Source organism: Dasypus novemcinctus, chromosome 22 (assembly GCF_030445035.2).
Source record: "Dasypus novemcinctus isolate mDasNov1 chromosome 22, mDasNov1.1.hap2, whole genome shotgun sequence".
Lineage (NCBI taxonomy): Eukaryota > Metazoa > Chordata > Mammalia > Cingulata > Dasypodidae > Dasypus > Dasypus novemcinctus.
Window position 1 is genome coordinate 42,975,287 of NC_080694.1, and position 21,892 is coordinate 42,997,178.

General features: G+C 38.7%; 1 protein-coding gene across 2 annotated transcripts; it reads left to right on the plus strand.

The window, feature by feature from the left end:
* Positions 1 to 1,762: 1,762 nt before the first annotated feature.
* PAK1IP1 (PAK1 interacting protein 1) lies at positions 1,763 to 15,370 on the plus strand. 2 transcript variants are annotated; one of them, XM_012518990.4, is made up of 10 exons: positions 1,763 to 1,938; positions 4,534 to 4,699; positions 7,744 to 7,864; positions 7,954 to 8,028; positions 8,532 to 8,584; positions 8,710 to 8,855; positions 8,945 to 9,042; positions 11,906 to 12,005; positions 14,350 to 14,470; positions 14,628 to 15,370. In XM_012518990.4, the coding sequence occupies exons 1-10, from the start codon at positions 1,855 to 1,857 to the stop codon at positions 14,834 to 14,836; spliced, it is 1,173 nt and encodes a 390-aa protein (XP_012374444.2). In that variant the 5' UTR covers positions 1,763 to 1,854; the 3' UTR covers positions 14,837 to 15,370. The 2 variants fall into 2 exon arrangements, with proteins under 2 accessions (XP_012374444.2, XP_058141200.1); XM_058285217.2 differs by having other exon boundaries at positions 1,764 to 1,938; positions 4,537 to 4,699.
* The last annotated feature ends 6,522 nt before the right edge of the window (positions 15,371 to 21,892 follow it).

Here is a 21,892-nt window from a genome sequence, read left to right on the forward strand (position 1 = left end):
CTGGCAGAAAACCCACATGGCCGTGGATACCCCACAAGATGGTTGCTGGGAAAACCTTGCAAGAACCCCCATTCAGATGGAGATTTTCTCCAGAATCAAGAAGCCCCAGGTACTCTCAAGGGGCCTTCTCATTGGGCTCTCCTGGGGGAAATGAGGAATGGGGTAATCAGTCAAAACAAGAAACAACTGGGATTCCTCCCCCAACATTAGCAAAGGGGCAGACTAATTAATGGTTTAAAAAGAAAGCGTGAAATCCAAATTGTCCCTGTTCTTACCTTTTCTTCCCCTGCCTGGATCAGCACACAAATAAACCTGGGGATCTGTAATCTGTAATAGGGACTAGTAGTCTCTTAATCAGCCCTTTTAATCTCTTTTCAGCCCCTTTCCTCTCTACCTGGAACCCATGTTATTTTTTCCCATTTCTCCTCTCTCAGTTCCTTAATAAATTACAGGTCTAAGTAAACTGACTTACACTTAAAATTCATTTTTTGTAGATTAGCCAATAACCTAGAGAAAATCTGGCAACAATAATAGAGCACAGGAATTACTATAAAACACTGAATCTGAACACAGGGATTTCTGAGATTGAGAATTACTGCGATATCAGCATTTTAGGGCGTGGTGACTGGAGATGGGGAGTTACCAAAGTTGTTAGAACACAAACTTTTCTTGCGTTGCAATGACAATCAACCCAACCATCCCAAGTGAAATTATTTTTACAACACCAAAAGCGGAATCAATTGAAACAAATCCCAGTTAATACACACTGACAATTCAGAAAACCAGGGATAAAGGTTTTGGGCAGCAAAGGGGGTCTAAGTGCTAAACTGACTGTTCAAATGGGGGTTGAAGATTTTACACCAATAGGTGCTTCTAATTCCCTCTTGTCAAGTAGATCCAGCATGGAATTTATGAGAATTACATGATTTAATATTTCTTCTACTGGGAAATGTGTGCGAAAGTTGTAATTTCTAAATCTACGTCGTATGAAAACCTCAAATGAAAAATTCAATATTAACATGTTTTGTACCTAAAGGGGACTGGAGGGAGAGCGGTAGTGAGACCGGAATAAACATGAGATTTCCTTCTGGAACACTCATCAGGTTTGACCGCTGTCTTCCTCCCTTCCTCCCTAGGATGTGCCGCAACCCTAGACCCAATGTAATTCCTGAGATGTGAGAACCAGGCTCATGGGAAAGGGCGGGATTATGTGACCTGTTCTGTCCAGCACAGCCCAGGGCCTACCGCTGCGGTCCCGGCCTGACACCGCCCCGCTATGGTGACCGCGAACCCTAAATCCCAACCCTCCCGGCTCTGTTATGAGAAAATGTGAAAGACAGACGCCCATTCCATTGCTTCCTGTACGAAAATGGAAACCTAACTCTGGCCCAACTACCTCGCGGCCCACAAGAGCCGGACCTCAACATATACGCCTACCCAAACGCACACAACAGCTGACAGCACCAGGCGCCCCTCCCGCCCAGGCCGGAAGTTGGTCCCACCCCTTCCGTAGTACGTCACGGAAATGAAGGGCTTTCTTAGAGGATGTCCCGCCCTATTGCCCTCAGAAGCGTCTACCTCACAGCCTCCTAGAATATGCCTGTTTGCCCCCAATTTTTCTGTCTTTGTAATCGGACCCTCCTCGTGTGGCGTAGTTCCTTCTTCTCCTCTTGGAACGTCCGCCTGGTCTCCACACACAAACTGTTTCTATAGATGTAGGCACCTAAAAGGCAGCCCGGGGATCATGACGTATAATTTGAGCGCCGACGCAGGAAGGACCCTACCCACCGCCTGCACGGGTTCTGTTCCTTCTATCTTCGGCAGTGCTTGGTGGAGAGGCACGTGCGCTCCTGAATGGAGCTCGTCGCTGGTTGCTATGAACAGGTACTTTTTGGGTTCGATGTGCAGCGGGAGCCGGAGGAGAGCGGCGGCCACCAGGTAAGATCGCTAACGCGAAGGGTCCACCGGGGGGAAGGCCAGGTGTGGGTCCCACGCGACAGAGATAAACATGGGTGTCTGACCTCTGTGGACTAGTTGACGAATCAAACTGAGGAGACTTAAGTACAAAGCTAGCCTTTAAACCTGAAGTCGGCATTTCATTAAAATGAGGTATCTGTCTGTTGTAGTTGACAGAATGCCCACGGTGAACCAAAAAGAAGCTGGAGTTTCTGCACACGAGCAAATGACTCGTAAATTGTCGATTTAAGGGTTGTTCGCATCGATTGATAGCCAGTTTAGGCATTCAGGGTTTAATGAAATAGCAATTCGCTTATTCGTTTGAGTTTATGTCCTGGAACTTTACAAAATATTAGAACCGGATCAAGATAAACCCCGTATAAATTTATTTAATTTATGTTAATTAAAATTTGTTATTTGAATCCTTCCTGTGGACTAAGCAGTGAAGGTGCAAACGTAGGGAAAGTATTGATCTTGCTGTAGACTTGTCCGCTACCCTGGTGGAGACAAATGGAGAGATTGCAGTAAACTGTGTTTTATTAGATGTATGAATAAAAAGGTTAAGTAAATTGTCAATAGTCAAGCAAATAGGACTTGCCCAGGACAAGAAATAAGATATCCTAACTTGTAGTCCATAGAAGTTGGGCTATTTTTTTTCCCCTAAGCAATCCTAGGGAATCTCCTGAAAACCTGTTTGACTGAGTACTTCTTTATGAAAAAGTCAGGAAGTATATGGCTTGGCTAATTGCTTTTATTTATTTTGTTTTCTGTTCTGGTTATTGATCTGTTTTGGGCCTTTGGCTGAAAGGTGATATGTTTTGAATATTCAGAGATGATGCTATTGATTGTGTTCTCTTTGTAATAAAGTTTCTTACTAAGTTCCAGACACGTAGTATTCCTCATAGCAACTCTCCAAAGCAGATACAGTCCCATTTTATAGATGAACCTGAAATTTAAATGGATTATGTGACCTGCTCACAGCCATGCAGCTAATAATTGGTATAATAATCAAACTCCAGGTGTCTCTAACATACAAACTCCTAAGTATTAGTTAATAACCTACTTTTCTTTTCTTTTTTTTTTTTTTTATTTTTTTTTATTTTTTATTGACTTTGTAATAATATTACATTAAAAATATATATGTGAGGTCCCATTCAACCCCACCCCCCCACCCCCCCTCTCCCCCCCCCCAACAACACTCGTTCCCATCATCATGACACATCCATTGCATTTGGTAAGTACATCTTTGGGCACCTCTGCACCTCATATACATTGGTTCACATCATGGCCCATACTCTCCTCTATTCCATCATGTAGGCCCTGTGAGGATTTACAATGTCCGGTGATTACCTCTGAAGCACCATCCAGGGCAGCTCCATGTCCCGAAGACGCCTCCACCTCTCATCTCTTCCTGCCTTTCCCCATACCCTTTGTCCATTATGTCCACTTTTCCCAATCCAATGCCACCTCTTCTATGTGGACACTGGATTGGTTGTGTCCATTGCACCTTTATGTCAAGAGGAGGCTCAGATTCCACCTGGATGCTGGATGCAATCCTCCCATTTTCAGTTGTAATCACTCTAGGCTCCATGGTGTGGTGGTTGTCCTTCTTCAACTCCATCTTAGCTGAGTGTGGTAAGTCCAATAAATCAGATTGTAGGTGCTGGAGTCTGTTGAGGCTCAGGATCTGGCTATCACATTGTCAGTCCAGAGATTCAAATCCCCTAAATATATCTTAAACCCCAACATTAACTGCACCTCCAGCACATTAGCATGAAAGTCTTATGAAGGGAGATCCCATCTGAGTCCAGATTCATCACACATAAACACCATTTCCAAAGAGGGGCCATCTGCCCTGGTAGTTAACCCCATCGGCCATGACCATAACTCCCATGGGTCTCTTTAGCCCTCAAAGGAACCAATATCTGGGGGTTGTATCTGCTTTGTCTGTCTCTCTGACTCTGCTCAGTTGTGCATGAGGGCAAACCTTCTGCCAGCCTCCAGACTCTTTTTTAGAAACTCGTAGCCATATAAACTCATTTCTCCTTTCCATTTCCCCCTTACTTTAGGTCAAACAGCATTTTAAAGTCATGGTATTTTATGTAGACATGGATATTCTGCTGATCCGCATTGAACCTTCCGTATAAGGTCATTTTCCAGTTGCATCATCAGTTGGTAGTTGATAGTGGTCCCTCGTTGCCAGGGAGGCTCATCCCCGGGTGTCATGTCCCACGCTGGGGGGAAGGCATTGCATTTACATGCTGAGTTTGGCTTCGAGACTGAATAACCTACTTTTCTAAAGAGACCTTAAAATTCTATTAGACTAGTACCCCTGACTGTTCTGCAGTCATGATACCCAGCATTGACTTCCTACTTTCTTGCATGCCTTCTTTTTTTAATTTGTAGTGTTGTTTTTTTGTTTGAATGATTATTTTTTTTATCTACATTGCATGGTTTCTTCTCTATTTGTAGGAGCCTTTGGTAGTTTTCACAGATCATGGGACCGTTGATCACTGTTCCTAAGGAACTATGATGTGTGTGACTCCTGTGATCTTGATTGCATGTTTTACTCTTCAGCAGAAATGGACTCCTGTGGCTGATTTCACTCACCATGCCCACACTGCCTCCTTGTCAGTGGTGGCTGTAAATAGTCGTTTTGTAGTCACTGGGAGCAAAGATGAAACAATTCACATTTATGACATGAAAAAGAAGATAGAGCATGGGGCTCTAGTTCATCACAATGGTAAGAAAATTGTATCCATTAAGATAATGTTGAGATGTTATACTTTACAAAATGACTGAACAAGACACTAACTGGCTGCTATGTAGTAGATACTTTGCAAGGGATTACAGAAAAGAAAAGAAAAAAAAAGATTCCTTGCCCTGATATTGCTCACAGTCTGTATTGGGAGATAGAGGGGAGGCCCTTAGCTCAGTCTGGGGGTGTTCACTGAAAGCTTCCTTGAAATGACATCTGAATTGAACTTTAAAAGAGAAGTATCAGTTATTAGCAAGGTGAAATTTGCAAGGAGGGAAAAGGGCGTTCCAGACAGAGCAGGCAGTGTGAGAAGTGCACGTAGCAGCATCATAGCAATAGCTAACCTTATTGAGGGAGCATAATGTACCCAATTGTGTGCCAAAAGCGTGTGATTATGTCTTCAGATTTTAGAAGAGAAAACTTAAGGTCAAAGACATTACATTATTTTCTCAGAGCAGCAGAACTAGGACTTGAACCTAGGTCTAGAGTCTGACAACCACTGATGTGTAGGGAGAACTGTAAGCAGTTCAGTATTACAAGGAGGTTAAAACTAAGGGTAGAGCTGGCTAGAGAAGTAGATTGGGGCCAGATCATGGAGATCCTTGTGAAGAGGAGGTTAAGAATTGAATGGGGAGGGAAGGAACAGGCTGGATTTGAGGAAAGTGCTGGTTCTTTGGGTGTGGAGAGTTGTTGACTAAGAACATTCAGAAGCAGTGAAGAGAGACTGTCTAGTTGAAATTAGAGGGTATGGGTTGAATAGCATCAGTTTGCAGAGCTTTCTGAGATTCTTCAGCAGTAAACAACAGAAGTTGTTACAGGGCAAGAAAAGTTAACTTGGTGCATGCAGTAGAAGGATCTTAAGAGTTTAAGCGTTCTAACATGGAGCTGTGCTAGGTGATAAAATTGTCAGGCCATGTGTGTGGGGGACTAAGTAGAGGGGGCAAAGGTCATGGAATCAAGGCATGCTGATTCACAACTCTTGCCTGGGTTGTCCACACTGATGTTGAAGCTGCCCAGGTTAGTGCCAGGATCAAGAAATAGAAAGTCTGATACGATCATTTCTTTTTCTCAGTACTGAACAGTACATATTTTTATTGCATTTTCCCAGGGGAAGGAGAATGAAAGGTTTAATGTGTATTAGACAAGAGAGGAATGGAGAGGAAGATCTCAAAACTGAATATACATGTACTTGGTTTAGAGGAATTCAGCCCAGAAGGCTGGTTCCAATAATGAAAGGAATGATAAAGTAGGTGCCCTCCCACCCCTTTTTTTTTTACTTTCCCTTCTTTCTTATAAAGTCAGAAGTTCCACACTAAGCATTCATTCCTAGCAGCAAATTTGGAGTGATATATATCTTGCTAATATTAGACAGTCCTCTGCTACTTTGACTTTTGACTAGCTTATACTTCAGTATAAGCTAGGCTTGGAGTGATTTCAGCATACATTCTTTTTTTCTTCTATCTCCCAAACCCAGTTCATACAATGAAGGCATCTATCTTAGGAAAGAAATAAGTTAAACAAGTCTGGTCTGTCCAAAATCATTTAGTACTAGTGTTCAACAGTAAGAAAAAGACTCACCTAGAGGAAGGTGGAATGGGTAGTGAATGAATAGGCTTCCTGGTTTCCTCCATTCCCTGTATAAATCTTTTTTTTCCCCCAACAGTCGATAATAATCTTTTTCCAGAGAGCAGAGGGAGTCAAGAGCAGAAGGAAAAGATGTGGGAAAGCATTTCCAAAGTAAGAACTAGAGTAATAGGGAAAAAAGAAAACAGACATGAATTGCTAAAATCCCCAACTTTGAAAAGAAGGTGATATCCAAGTCCACGTATTCTTAGGCTTATGCTCAGTGCAAAATTATTCATAAAGGATCCTTTGGGTCTTTCAGTGTAAAGGACTGACCAGGTAGTGTTTAGTGGACACAGATGAATGAGGAATTGACAGAACTATTCTATAAATACTTACCAAATTGTAAGTATTTAGATTTGCAGACTATGTGGTCTCTGTCACAACTACTCAACTGCCATCATAGTCCAAAAGCAATATATAAATGAATACGATCTTTTTCCACTAAAATTTAATTGCAAAAACAAGCTGGATTTGGCCTGCAGGCCTTAGTTTAAGGACTTTTGAGCTAGAGGGCAGTTATGCTGGGTGACACAAACTTGAGACAATAGGGAGTTTTACTTCAGGGTAAAGGTGTAATGGAATCCTTTCTACCTGGGACCCCTGATCTGTTATTTTCTCCCATTTCTCATCCCAGTCTGGCCTAACTCAAAAAAAAAAAAAAAAAAAAAAAAGGTATAATGGAGTGAAACCACTACCTCACCCTCTCCAGCGTTTTAGTATTTGAGGAGAGTGAATGGACACCTCTCCCAGTCTCAGGAGCTGTGGGGGAAATTTATAGGAGATCCAAGTTTCAGGTTAGGCAGAAGGGAATGGAATGTTTTGTGAAGAGATTGGAAAGATACAGGAGACTTTGTATACCATGGAAAGGAGATTCCGGAAGGCATTTATTGAAGAGTAGGAGTAACATTTTATAAAATTGTTCTAGTAACTTTTTATGACAGTGAATGAGAAGTGTGTAGAAATTGAATAAAAAACAGCTCTGGAGTAATAATGAGTGGATTGTGGATGATTAGGTACTAGTTCACTGTTTAGAAAGTGAAAGTCATATGGTTCTACATCTAGGATTGTTCCTCAGAATAGCTGGGTAGTTTCAGTTGATCTCCTCATCAAAATATCCTAGCCAACCATGTCTTAAATTTACCCTTGTGGAGACATAAAGCAAGAAAGTGTGAGCTGATTAGTTCAAATCTGTATCTGCTACTTGAGATAGTCTCATTTGAAAATATTTGCATAGTCTTAAAATTGTATGTTCTTACATAAAATAATTATTTCTTTAAGACTTTAAGGTACATTTCGGTAATACTAAAACATTGGATTAACTTACCACAATGTAACCTTTAAACCAGAAATAGAGTTTGTTTTCTAAATGGATGTTAATTTTGCTTATCTTGATTTTTCTACAGGCACAGTAACCTGCCTGAAATTCTATGGCAACAGGCACTTAATCAGTGGAGCAGAAGATGGGCTGATCTGTGTCTGGGATGTAAAGAAATGGGAATGCCTTAAGTCTATAAAAGCTCACAAGTGAGTCTGGCTTTGCCCTCCCCCCATTGTCCGTGTTGTAGTCTCCTTGTGCCCATCAAGTTGGGGGCTAACTATTGGTTTTATTTCAGAGGACGTGTGACCTTTCTCTCTATTCACCCATCTGGCAAGTTGGCCCTGTCTGTGGGTACAGATAAGACATTAAGGTAAGTCATTAATGCCCAAGAGCATTTTTAGTGAGTTCTCTAAGTAAAACAACGTAGTCTTTGTTCTCTAAGTAAAACAACGTACCACCAGGGGATCTTCTGCTACAAAAATCAGGTACTGTTTCTGTGCTGTTTCATAGCTGTTAACCATCGAAAGATTATGGTAGAAAAGAAAGGTGGAAAGCTAGTGAACCTTTTCTTCATGGTATGGTAAAAATAACAAGCTCTCCATACATACATGCACTATACATTCCATTCAGTGTTAAGAAGGTTCACCCTTCTGAAAATATAATAGGTGTAGCTTATTAAAGTGGTATGAGAGTGGAAGGAGCTTTAACTGTGTTAGATAGTAAATATTTCAGACGTTTCTGTAAGAAATATAGCAGGTCCTATAGATAAAATTGTCATTTCTTCTTTGCTGCTTTTGCATAATGCTTACTGTCCCCTTTATACACTTAGTAAAAGTTGATGATCATGCAGTAAGCCAGCTTCCTGTTTTGCAGAACATGGAATCTTGTGGAAGGAAGATCAGCATTCATAAAAAATATAAAACAAAGTGAGTATTTTTGTTTGGAAATGTATTTTATAATAAGTTTATGGAATATGACTGACTATATGCACATTTATTTTCTATTTATAAACCAAAAAAGCTGTTTGTTTTTTTTTCCTTTTAACTTATAGATGCTCACATAGTTGAATGGTCCCCAAAAGGAGAGAAATACATAGTTGTCATAATGAATAAACTAGACGTCTACCAACTTGATACAGCATCCATTACTGGTACCATCACAAATGAAAAGAGAATTTCTTCTGTTGCATTTCTTTCAGTAAGTGATCAGAAACCAGTGGTGGAATATATAGTGTTGATCAGAATTGTTGATGACATTCCAGATATTACTCTTTTTCTCTCTCCTAGGAGTCTGTCCTTGCTGTGGCTGGAGATGAAGAAGTTGTAAGGTTTTTTGACTGTGATTCACTAAAGTGCCTCTGTGAATTCAAAGCTCATGAAAACAGGTATTTTTTGTTGTTTACCAATCTCTCTCTGTATATAGTCTTAATAAATGTTACATATGTAATAGTTTTTAAAAGGGTGTGTGTTTTATGAATAATTGCAGAGGTAGGTATATCTACATATATATGATTTCTGAGTCTAAGAGAATGGTGGAAAATGTTGTGTTCTTGGCTTTAATAATGCAGTAAGGTAAAATTTTGATCAGGACTAGTCATTTGCACAAGATATTTTTCTCAATAAGTCACCTAGATTCAGTACCTGAAATCAAGCATATTTGTGTGAATAAGGAATTAAACAGTCTCGAACTTTGTCCCTGATCATTCTGGTCCTTTTCTTTTTTTTCCTTCATGCCACCCTCTCTCTTCCTGCACTGTGTTTTTCCTTGCAGGAGAAATGAAATTACTTCATTGAGTTCCTGTTTAGTCATTTGCTGTGTTACGTGTTTCACCTCTGGTGCCTCTTCTTGTTTACTGTTTTTCTAGGGGGCAGGAACTGAGTCATCAAGTGAGTAGTTAAGTAATTTGACCAGTGTTAGCAACTCTTAGGTGATAGAGCTGGGAGCTAAACCCAGTTCTATCTGACTCTTTGTCCCTGCTGTTTCCACTCTAATCTTTCCCCTGTATGGGGAAAGGAGCACTTTCTTCAAGGGCCATTTCAAATGTAATAATAACACTCTATTTGGCATTCATTCATTCATTCACTCAAGTTTTCTTTGACCACCCATTTTGAAGTACTATAATGGTTTCATTTGCCAATGAACAAGAAGACAAGGTCTTGCTGTTTCATGGCTCTTACGCAGTAGTGAGGAAATAGATAGGTGATTAAAAAGTAAACATAACTTTAACAGGAAGGAAAAAGAAAGCTGTTATGGTTTGTTTAGTTTGCTCAAAGCTGCTAGGAGCAATATACCAGAAATGTGTTGGCTTTTATAATGGGAATTTTTTTTTCTCCTGCACCCACCCTTCCCCATTTGCACTTGCTGTCTCCTCTCTGTGTGTTTGTTGTGTGCCTGTCTTCTTGTTTTAGGAGGCACCGGGAACTGAACCCAGGGCCTCCCATGTGGGAGGGAGGCACCCAATGGCTTGAGCCATTTTGTTTCTGCTTGTTGTGTCTCTCATTGTGTTTCCTCATTGTGTCTCTTCGTTGCATCATCTAGCTGTCTTGCTCCTCTTCTTTAGGAGTCACTGGGAACCAAACCAGAGACCTCCCATGCGGATGATGGGTACCCAAATGCTTGAGCCACATCCACTTCCCATATAATGCGAATTTATTAGGTTAAAAGCTTACAGTTCTGAGGCTGTGGAAATGCCCAAATGATGGCATAATCAAGAGATACCATCTCACCAAGTTGCAACTGTGGGCAGTCAGGCACATGGCAGCAGTGGCTCGTCTCTCCTGCCTTCTTTCTGTTTTCGTGGCATTTTTTCTGTGTGTCTGTGGCTTTTTAGTCTCCCATTTATAAAGGACTCCAGTAAGAGGATTAAGACCCATCCTCGGTCCCCCAGTCTAATTAAAGGCCCTTAATTGAAGCGATCTAATCAAAGGTTCACAATTTAAGAGCATAATTTTCTGGGGTCCACATAAAAGACTCAAGCCAGCACATGATGAAAGTATAAAGGAGTAATTTATTTAGATAGTGTGGTCAGGGAGGGAGGAGTGAGACCTTCAGGATGAGAAAAGAGCTAGTTCTAAAAAGAGCTGGGAGAGAACTGCAGGCACAGAGGCCCTGAGGGAGGAGGGAGCTTCCTGCCTTCTAAGAGTGGGCGGAAGGCCTGTGGCTGGGGCCCAGTGAGCCACGGGGAGGCAAGGGGGGCCCAAGGGGTGCATGGCCTTGTAGGGCCATGGTCAGGAGTTTATGCTTTATACTAAGTGCCTTTGTATTTTCTGTCTTTTGTTTACTTCTTACTGTAGAAAACGTAAAGATAGACTATTTTAAGAGACCCACAATTACCCTCTACCCAGCTTCATCAGTTACCATTTTATGTCCAGTCTTTTGTCCATGTCTTCAGCCACTATCTCTTCTCACATGTGATTTTAAAGCAGATCCCAGCTTTGTAGGGCTTTAAGCCTGGGGAGTAAAATTATTTGATTTACAGTTTTGAAAGATTGTTACAGTGCAAAAATGGAAGCATTTTTGGAGAGGCCAATTATGCTACCTCCCTAATCCAGAAGAAAAATGATAGTAGCTTAGAATAGGGTTGGTAGCATTGGAGGGAAGAGAAGTGGATGCATAGGAAAAGGCATTGATTCATCTCTATGACATACTTCTTTCCTCTGCTGAACTTTAGGTTTCTTGAGGCAGGGGGCTTTGTTTTACTCATCTTTATTCATGATAACCCTAATTATTTATAGTTATCCATCATCATCTGTATCATTTGTCCCGAGGCCACCTCCAGGTTTGATGATTCCCTGGGAGGATTCACAGAACTCAGCATATAGTCATACTCATGGCTATAATTTATTACAGCCAAAGGATAAAAGCAAAATCATCAGAGGGAAAAGGTACATTGGGTGAAATCTGGAGGAAACTTAAGTTTCCAGGGTCCTCTCCCAGTGGAGTCACATGGTCTGAACTTAATCCTCCCAGCAATGAGTTGTGACAACATGTGTGAAGTACTGTCCAGCAATTTTATATTGGAGTTTGATGTAATGAAATTTATCATCTGATAAATCACACCTAGAAAATGATTTGCGAGATGACTGGAATGTGAAGCACAGTTAGATTTTAAGGCCCCACTCATTGAGCAGTTTGGAAACACTTGAGGCATTGGAAGAAAAAGCAAGGGACTATGTGCATAGAAATTTTATAACAGTATCACTATTTAGAAGAAAGGCTCTTTTATGGTGTTAATACTTCTTTCCTAGGGTAAAAGACATACTCAGTTTTGAAATTCCAGAGCATCATGTTCTTGTTTCAGCATCAAGTGATGGTTTCATCAAAATGTGGAAGCTTAAAGAAGATAAGGTCAGTGTTTTAGCACAATATAAATACATTTTAATGCAACTCTTACTATTACTGTTTTGAGTTAAATGAGGTAAAAGGTCTTTTTTAGGGTCGTACAGCATCGATCTTTAATCTTTCAAAATCTATTCTTGGCTTTATTGATACTAATGATTTTAAAATTAGGGTTCCACAGAGGTGCGTCACGGGTTAGCATTTGTGAGGCTGAGCCTGCAGGATGCCAGATGCCCCTCTGCTGTTTCAGTCAGAGACTCTTGGCTGTCATCTCTTGTATACCGGCATTCTCTACAAGAATTTGGAAATTCTTGATCTGTATTATGGCACTAACAATCATTTTAAAATAGGTAATTGAGAAATTGAATTCCCTTTTATAGTCTCCTTGTAGTCTGTCACTTTTGGTTAATTCAGAGGTAGTTGAAGTCTATAGTTTTCTCATAAATGTACATTCTGTACATAACATTGTTTAGTGCCTACTTTGTGCAAGATTCTTTGTAAATTTTAGAAATGAACAATACATGGTCCCCGCTGTTAATGAATTGGCACCTTCTGAGTACTTATGAGGAATTAGCTTGGTGGACGACATAGTCAAAGCCATCATGAAATCAAGGTAAATATTAAAGGAAGTGAATAAGATTATAAAGGAAGTAAGACTTCTCTTAAATTTATATTTTGCATAGTGGCCTTCACTGAAACTAATTAATCCAAAGTTTGTTTATTGAATATGGAATCAGAGAAAAGGTCATGACAAACCTTGTTTGCTGAAATACCGCTGCTCTGCAAAGGGAACATCTAGAGTGTGTGGTTTTTTTCATATCTTCAGATTCAGACTCTCCCCCAGATGGCACAGGCCATAAACTACTAAATTTGGCCCATTGAACCCTTATTTTTTATGCCCTACATGTATCAGTAAAATCAGTTAGCTATGTTTAGGTTAAGTTGTTCCATAGAGATCTAAAAGACATTCTCTCTCTTCCCATTATGTATTTAATTTGCTTTTTCTCTTTATCTTAAAGTTTTAAGATATAACAATATATATGATGTAACATATCTAGATATTGTTATGTAGCTTACATAACTGTTATATATATATATATAAATATAAAACGTCTACTTATATTGTTTACATCATTGTGTGGAGGAAATAAAATGTGTAGGACATTACATTTAATACATTTTATTTATGAAAGCACTATGCTATCATTATGTTCTTTCTAGTTTTATGCCAGATCTCATTACAAAAAGATACAACAAAAATTTTAAAGTTGTTGGTGGTGCTTTAAGTTTATGCCTTTAATGTTCCTTGAAAAAGTAATCATTCAGTTGGAACTTAGAATTTTAATTTGTCATGGTTAACCCATTTACTACAGTGGGAAATTTAAATTTGTTTAAAGTTGGACTTTATTCCTGTAAGTCCCATAATTGAAGTAAAAGAGAAGGAAAGGAAAGGAATTGTTAAATGATCTAATCTATAATTATTCCTTTTTTCCCAGTTTATAGATTTTTTTTAAAACTTCATTTCAATTTCTAAAAATAAAATAGACAAAAGGCATTAAATTATGGAAGCATTACTTTTAAAAAGTCCTGTTCAGGTACATTTATCTTATTTAATCTTAAAAACAAACTCAATTGTTTCTGCAGTGTTCTGAAAGATGAATACATGAGCACAGATTGGTTAAATGATGTGACCAAGGTCTCCTGGTTAATCAAGAAAATGAAAAAAAATACATAGCTTGATCATATTCACATTTCTTGAAGCAAAATCCCGTATTCTTTTTTTTTACCTTTAGTATTGATGTTGAACCTTCTTTGCCTTTGCTACAAAAATATTACAATATTACTGTTAACTATAGACTATGAGGTACATCAGTTATATTTTTACCATATGTCACAATATTCTTAACATTCTTGTATTATTAATCACAGTCTTCATCTACCACCAAAATCACTACATTGTAAAGTCCCTAGATTATCCTCTAGTTGTCCTTCAATTAACATTAACCTCTCTAGAGTACCCCTTTCAGCCACAATAACCTTTACAAATCAGCAGTGTTAGTTATACTCAGTATAATGTGTTACCATCAACTCTTTCCATATAGATGTTCTTTCCATAATCTGTGGGTGTCCCACTAGCTCCTAGAAGGCTGTTAATAAGTTGTTAGTATATCTTTTAACTAATGATATATGTTTTAAAATTTTTTATTCTAGTAACAAATCAATGATGATTTTTTTTTTACACTCAAGAGAATACAGTAAGTTTTAAATAAAGATAACTTGATGGGTAAAGTAATTACTCAATTCTGTTATATTAATTTTTTTTGTTCTGCATTTTTTCTTTTTTCTATCTTAGAAAGTTCCCCCATCTTTACTTTGTGAAATTAATACTAAAGCCAGGCTGACATGTCTTGGAGTGTGGCTAGACAAAGCAACAGGCAAGAAAGAAAGCCTTCGTCCATCTGCAGAATCTTCTGGTAAATGAAGTTGATAATTTTTTTAAGTTTGGATAGTCATATTACTTCCTGAGTGGTTGAAGTGGAGATTCAGCTAACTTCACTTTATTGTCAGCCTGTATATATTTCATTCAAATGTGAAAAGCAGTCTGTAAGTGCACTGTCTCTTATGTTTTAGTGAGTAAAGAAGAACAGCCCAAAATCGACAAAAAGGAATCTGGCGAGGTAGTTCAGGAAGAAGAAAGGCAGTCAGGACTTAATGCAAAGAAATGCGGTTTAACTGGAGACGGCGAAAAACCAGCGAAAGGAAATAGCTTGGTGTCAGCCAAGAAGAGGAAAACAATAGAAATGTTGGAAAAGAAGAACAGAAAAAAGAAGAAACTATAAACCATGCAGTGAATGCCAGATTTTTCTTAAGTGAAAACTTTTTAGATGAAATTGTTTTCAAATGTATCTGAATTTTTATTTTCTGAGTAGAAGCAAGGAGTTTTTTCTTTCTTATGGAGAAAATGTACAGACTGGAAAATCACTTTTAAGTGGTTTTTTTTTTTAAGAAATAGTAAATTTTTGGAGGCAGGCAACATTGTATTATGTATCATGGTGTGATACATAGTATGTTAATGTATACTACATATTTTTTAATGTGTATAGCAAATAAAGATTGTTCTCAAAATATAATTTCATATTGAAAATCTTGAACCCACTCATTTCCAGAGATGGATAGAAGAGTTGTTTTTCCATTTTTCTCCTAAATATGGTTAAAATGGGAGAACTGCCTTGTTTTGGTTTTTTAAATTGGGTTTTGTAAGAATAGTGAAAATTTTGTTCATTTTGGTAGCAAAAAGTAAAAAGATTTTCATATTAGAAAGTATGTTAAGACAAAAATGTTATATACATAAAATAAAATTTATGTGCATGAAACATGTGTAAATTTAGTGCTAAATACATAAGAGGTTGCCAAACTTCTTTATTTTGTTTCCAAGCAATGAATGACAAGATATTTTAAGGGAAAGAAAAGGACATTTCCAGCTTTGTTTTCTTCTCTTTCAGGGCATAAATAATTTGGATAGTTAATCTTCTAACAAAGGTAGTCTTAAATTAGCCAGTTGATTTTAATCCTGTCATCTCCTCTTACCTGGAAAATTAAATTGTTCTCCTAAAAAGATCTGGATGTTTTGAAAGGATATATTAAAGATTCCTAACACTCAGACACTGTATTTGCCACTCAATTTATAGGAGAAAGGGGTAAAGAAAATGGAAATCATCTAGGACATAACCAAACTGTGTTTAAAATTTCAGTCTTTCCCTTTAACTTCAGGCCTATAACAAAGTGAATGCACTTTTTCTTTTATAATTAAACTTTTTATTTTGAAATCATTATAGATTTACATGCAGATGTAAGAGATAATAAAGAGAGCTCATGTGCCCTAGACCCAGTTCCCCCAGTGGTAACATACTGATAAACTAAAGTTCGACATCACAACTAGGGTACTGACCTTGATATAATCAGGATGCAGAGCTTTTCCATCTCAATGAATCCCTCAAACTGCCCTTTTATAGTAGCCATACCTACTTCATTCCTACGCCCACCCCCCCACCCCCCTTACCTTTGGCAACAACTAATCTGTTCCCCATCTCTGATTTTGACAAAATTTTAATAAATGGGATAATTAAAGTATGTAACCTTTTGGAATAGGCTTTTTTCCATTTCAGTATAATTCACTGTTACATGTATGAATAGTTCCTTTCTTTTTCTTTCTGAATAGTATTCCATAGTTTGATGTACCACAATTTAACCATTCATCAGTTAATCTGAGTTTCCAGTTTGGGGGCATTATTACTAAAGCATCTGTAAACATTAGTGTATGAGTTTTTATGTGAACATAGGTCTTCACTTCTCTGAGGTAAATGCCCAGGAGTTCAGTTGCTGGGTCAGATGAAAGTTGCATGATGAACTTACTTAAAAACTGCCAACTTTTCCTGACTGTATGATTCTACTTTTCCACCTGCACTGCATGAGTCATCAGTTTCTCCACATCTTTGTCAGCATTTGGTGTTATCACTATTTTTTATTCAAGCCGTTCTGATAAGTGTGGAGTAACATCTCATTGTGATTTCCATTATTTGCATTTCCCTAATAGAGTGGTGTTGGACATTGTTTCAAGTGCTTATTTGCCATCTGTTGCTTATTTGGTAAAATGTTTCTTCATATCTTTTGCCATGTTCTAATAAGATTGTTTCTGTTTTGCTTCTGAGGTTTTCTTTTTCTTGCCTGTTGCACAGGCTAGAACATCCAGCCCTATGCTGAATAAAAGTGATGGAGCTGGCACCCGTCCCTTGTTCTAAATCTTAGGGGAAATGGATTCAGTCTTTCACCTTTAAATACGATGTTAGTGGTACTTGTTTTGTATATGTTCTTCTCAAGTTGAAAAGGATCCCTTCTGTTCCTGTTTTTCTGCAACTTTTATTAGGAATGGGTACTGAATTTGATCAAATGCATTTTCTGCATCAATTGCTCTGATTGTGTCATATCTTGGTCTTCTTCTATAGTCTGTTAATAAGGTGGATGATAGTGATTTTCAAATATTGAACCAGTGCTGCATCCCTGGAATAATTCCTATTTGGTCATGGTATACGATTCTTTTGTTATAATGCAGAGTTCTATTTGCAAATATTTTAGTAACTCTTTTTGCATCTATTTTCATGAGGGCTATTAGTCTGAGTTTTTTTGGCTTTGGTATCAGAGTAATACCAGCTTTATACAGTGAATTGGAAGCATTCCTGCCTCTTCTACAGTCTGGAGAGATTGTTTAGAATTGGTGTTAACTCTTTAGACTCCTGGTAGAAATCTCCATGGTAACCATCTTGGCCTGAAGATTTTTTTGGGGGGAATTCTTAAATTATGAATTAAATTTCCTTAATATTTATAAGGCTATTCAAATTATTTCATATTGATTAACCTGCAGTTTGTGTTTTCATGGAGCACATCCATTTTGTCTATCAAATTTATGTGATAGAATTGTTCATAATATTCCCTTGGGGTCTGTAATGATAGCCCCTGTTTTATTACTGATACTGTAATTGTGTTATCTCTTTTTTTCTTTTTCAGTCTTCCTACAGACTTGTCAATTTTATTGATCTTTTCAAAGAACCAGCTTCTTTGATTTTCTTGTTTTTCTGTTTTCAATTTCATATATGTCTGTTCTTTATTATTTCTTTCCCTCTGCTTGTTTTAGGTTTATTTTGCTCTTCTTTTTCCAGGTTCTTGAGATAATGGATTTGAGACTTTGCCTTTTTTCTAATGTTCACATTTAGTACTATCAGTTTCTTCCCAGTACTGCTTTAGCTGTATCCCACAAATTTTTATAAAACAGCTCCTGATTGAGATATAATTCACACACCATACTATTCACCCACTTAAAATATACAGTTCAGGGGAGTGGATGCAGCACAGTGGTTGAGCTCCTGCTTCCCATGTATGAGGTCTTGGGTTCAATTTCTGGTACCTCTTTAAAAAAATTAAAAAAAGAAAATAGTAGTTTTTAGTATAGTCACAGCGTTGTGCAACATTTACCTCAATTTTAGAATAATTTTGTTGTAGTAGGCAGTCCTGGCATGGCCTGCTACTTTCCCTGGGACCCACAAATTCATCCTGTGCTGAGGACCTGTCAGCCTGACAGGATAAAATAATCCCCTCATAGAAAAGGGAACTGTCAGCACATTCCTTCTATTGTCCTGAACATGTGTAAACATTCGCTGGAGATGATCTGACTCTAGTTGAGCTTGTGTTTTGTGATATCCAGCTCACACCCCAGTGGTAGCTCTGTCCCTGGCAGGGAGGGGGTGGGATTCCTCTACCATAGCACTCAAAAACAGGAGGAATATTCTGTGCAGAACCTCACCCTGAGTCAGTCCCTGATCAATAACCACTGACATGGAGAAACAAGGCCCACCAGTGCAGCTGACCTTGCTCTGTCTCCTCCATGCAGGTAAAGCATCGTTCCATCAGAGCGTGTGAGTCATGCTTTTGCTGATGCCATCACCTGTATCGGAGTGGGTTGACATCTTGTTAGATTAAAATTTTTATCACTCGAAAGAGGAACCCTGAACCCATTAGCCATTATCCCCTGTTTCCCCCTAATTCCTAGCCCTATGCAACAGCTAATCTTTCAGGCATTCTGGTTTTCTGTTTTGGACTTTGATACGAATAGAATCATATAATAGGTGGTCTTTTATGGCTGTCTTCTTTCTCTTAGCATAATGGTTTCAAGATTCATCCATGTTATACCATGAATCTGTACTTCATTTCTGTTTATAGCCAAAGACTGTAGCATTGCATGGATATACCAAATTTTGTTTATCCATTTTTCTGTTGATAAACTTTTGTTTTTTTTCCCACTTTTCAGCTATTATGGATAATGCCATTATGAACATTTGAGTACAAGTTTTAGTGTGAACATATGCTCTTGGGTATATACCTAGGAGTAGAATTGCTGGGTCATATGGTAACTTGAAGAACTGCCTGACTTTTCCAAAGTGGCTATGTCATTTTACATTCCATCAGCAGTATATGAGGGTTCTGATTTCTCGACATCCTAGCTAACACTTGTCTTTTGATGATAGCTCTTTTAGTGTTTGTCAAGTGGTATTGCATTGTGAGTTTTTTTTGTTTATTTTCTTAAACCCAGGACCTCGTATTTGGGAAGCCGGTGCTCAACCACTGAGCTACATCCACTCCTGCATTGTGGTTTTGATTTGCATTTCCCTAGTGGCTAATGATGTTGAGCACCTTTCTCTGTCCTTATTGGTCATTTGTATATCTTCAGAGAAATCTCTATTCGTGTCCTTGGTCCATTTTTAAATTGGGTTATTTGTCCATTTGTTGTTGCTTTATAGGAATTCTTTATATATTCTGCATATTAAACCCTTATCAGCTATATGGTTAGCAATTATTTTCTCCCATTCTATCAGTTGTCTTCTCACTTTCTTGTTAATGTCCTATGCACAAAAGATTTTAATTTTAGTGAAATCCACTTTATTTTTTCTTTTGTTCTGCTTATGCTGTCATATCTAAGAAATCACTGCCAAATATTTTTGGCTTTAGAATTTTCTATCTTTGGCATTTGATGGTTTGATTATAACATGGCATGGTGTCAGACTATTTGAGTTTATCCTGTTTGGAGTTTGTTGTGCATCTTGGATATGTATCATCATGTATTTCATTCAATTTAGAAAGTTTTCAGCTGCTCTTTTTTTGAATATACTCTCTGCCTCTTTTTCTCTTCTCTTGGGATTCCCACAATACATATATTGGTATGCTTGATGGTGTCCCACAGCTTCCTCAGGATTTCTCACTTTTCTTCTTTCTCTTTCTGATCCTCAAAGTGGATGAATTCAATCATCTTATCTTCAAGTTCATGAATTACTTTTTTTGCCAGCTCCAGTCTGCTGTTGAAACTCTCTGGGGAATTTTTAATTTCTGTTACTGTGGTCTTCTGCTCTGCTTGGTTTCTTTTCATAATTTCCATCTTTCTATTAATAGTCTCATTGTTTTCCTGATTTTCTTTTGTTCTTTGTCCATATTTTCCTTTAGTTCTTTGAGTATATTTAGGACCATTTTTTAAAAGTCTTTGTCTGGTATGTGCCAGGTCTGGTCCTCACTGGTGGTTTGAATGCTTTACTCGCTCTTGCCTGGGCCAAGTTTGGCTTCCTACTCGACTATTTCTGACGCCATCTGGTGGGGGTGTTGGGGTACCTTGTTACAGCTTTGCAAGGTCATTCAACTTCACAAGTTGATATTTGATCAGGGCTTGCCTAGAGAAATGTCAAAGTCAGTATAGCAGAGAGCTCCCCTTAGGTTGAAATTGATACATGAATCCTTGCTGTTGAAATATCTGTTCCCATAATATGTAGATAGTTTCATATCCTAGTTAGATAGCTTATGTTAACTTGTGTCTTGATTTTATATCGTAAAGTCAACTTAAGCTTTCTTTTCCTTCCCCTCCCCTTCCCCCTCCCCCTCCCCTGCCCTGGTGTTTTTGCTGTCTGTGTCCATTTGCTGTGTGATCTTCTGTTTCTATTTCTCTTTTTGTCTTCTCATCTTTCTCCTCTGGGATTCACCAGGTTGATCCTGGGGAAGTCTGATGTGGAGAGAGGTCAGTTGTGCCACCTCAGTTCCTACTCTCTGCTGTGCTTCACCTTGAGTCTCCCTTTGTCTCTCTTTTTTTGTTGTTGTTGCGTCATCGTCTTGCTGCGTGACTCACTGGTGCGGGCACTGGCTTACCACACGGATACTCGCGTGGGCACTTGGCTCACCATGCAGGCACTGGCTTACCACGCAGGCACTCAGCTTGCTGCGTGGGCACTGGCTCAGTGCACAGGCATGCTTTCTCTTCTTCCTTTTCACCAGGAGGGCCCAGGCCTCCCATATGGTAGGCAGAGGCCTTATCACTTGAGCCACATCCTCTTCCCTCAATTTATGCTTTGTAACTCTGTTTAATTATTTTACCAATCTTTGACTTTAGAAACTTAACAGTTTATGGGGAGCTAGTGTGGCTCAGTGGTTGAGTGCTGGCTTCCCACTTATGAGGTTCTGGGTTCAGTCCCCAGCCCTGGTACCTCAAAAACAAAAACAAAAAATTAACAGTTTAAAGAAAATAGGTTTGAAATTAGGAAATTCATAGTTTTGCAGGGTTTTATTAGTTTACTTTTTTCTTTTTTTTGGCAAACCCTTCCTTTGAGAATTGGGGAATTGCTGACTTTTGAATTTCTATCTTCATGCCTAGTCTCTGATACTGGACATGGTTACGGAACAAGTAGCCTAGTGATTAAAGGCGGGGTCGCCAGAACGAGACAGCCTAGGTTCAACTCTTGTGGCTTCTACCTATGTGTGTGCCTCAGTTTCCCCACATATATGAGGATGAGAGAACCTCTTCCCATATTATTGGATTGTCATGAGGATTAAATATGTCTATGTGTCAAAACCCTTCAAACACTGCTTTGCTCATCATCAATGATCAATAAATGCTATATGTTGTCATTTGGACAAAATAATAATCCAATAGATGTCAGTTTAATGTCTGAGATACCAAACAGTAGGGGACTTCAAAGGCAGATGGTGGTACAGGCAGAAATCAAAAGAAGATAAAATTTATGATAGAGTTGGGTATTTGTCTTAGTTTGCAAAGGCTGTCAGTACAATACCAGAAATACTTTTTGTAAAGAGAATTTATTTGGGGTAAAAACATACAGTTCAGAGACTGCAAAAATGTCCAAATCAAGGCACCATTTGAGATGCTTTCTTGGCATCCTTGGGTCTGCTGGTCTCTCTCCTTTCTCCTGGAGCTTGGCTGTGGGCAATCAGGCATCTCTCCCTGGGCCTCATCTCCTTGAGCCTCTCCCAGCTTCTCTGTCTTTCTGCAGCTGTAGGGGAACCTGGAGTCC

Bases quoted from the DNA above. Each gene is read 5' to 3' on its own strand.
- PAK1IP1 (XM_012518990.4), top strand. From the start codon at position 1,855: ATGGAGCTCGTCGCTGGTTGCTATGAACAGGTACTTTTTGGGTTCGAT. The intron at 7,865-7,953 runs GTGAGTCTGGCT...GTTTTATTTCAG, and splicing joins AAGTCTATAAAAGCTCACAA to AGGACGTGTGACCTTTCTCT. The intron at 14,471-14,627 runs GTAAATGAAGTT...CTTATGTTTTAG, and splicing joins TCCATCTGCAGAATCTTCTG to TGAGTAAAGAAGAACAGCCC.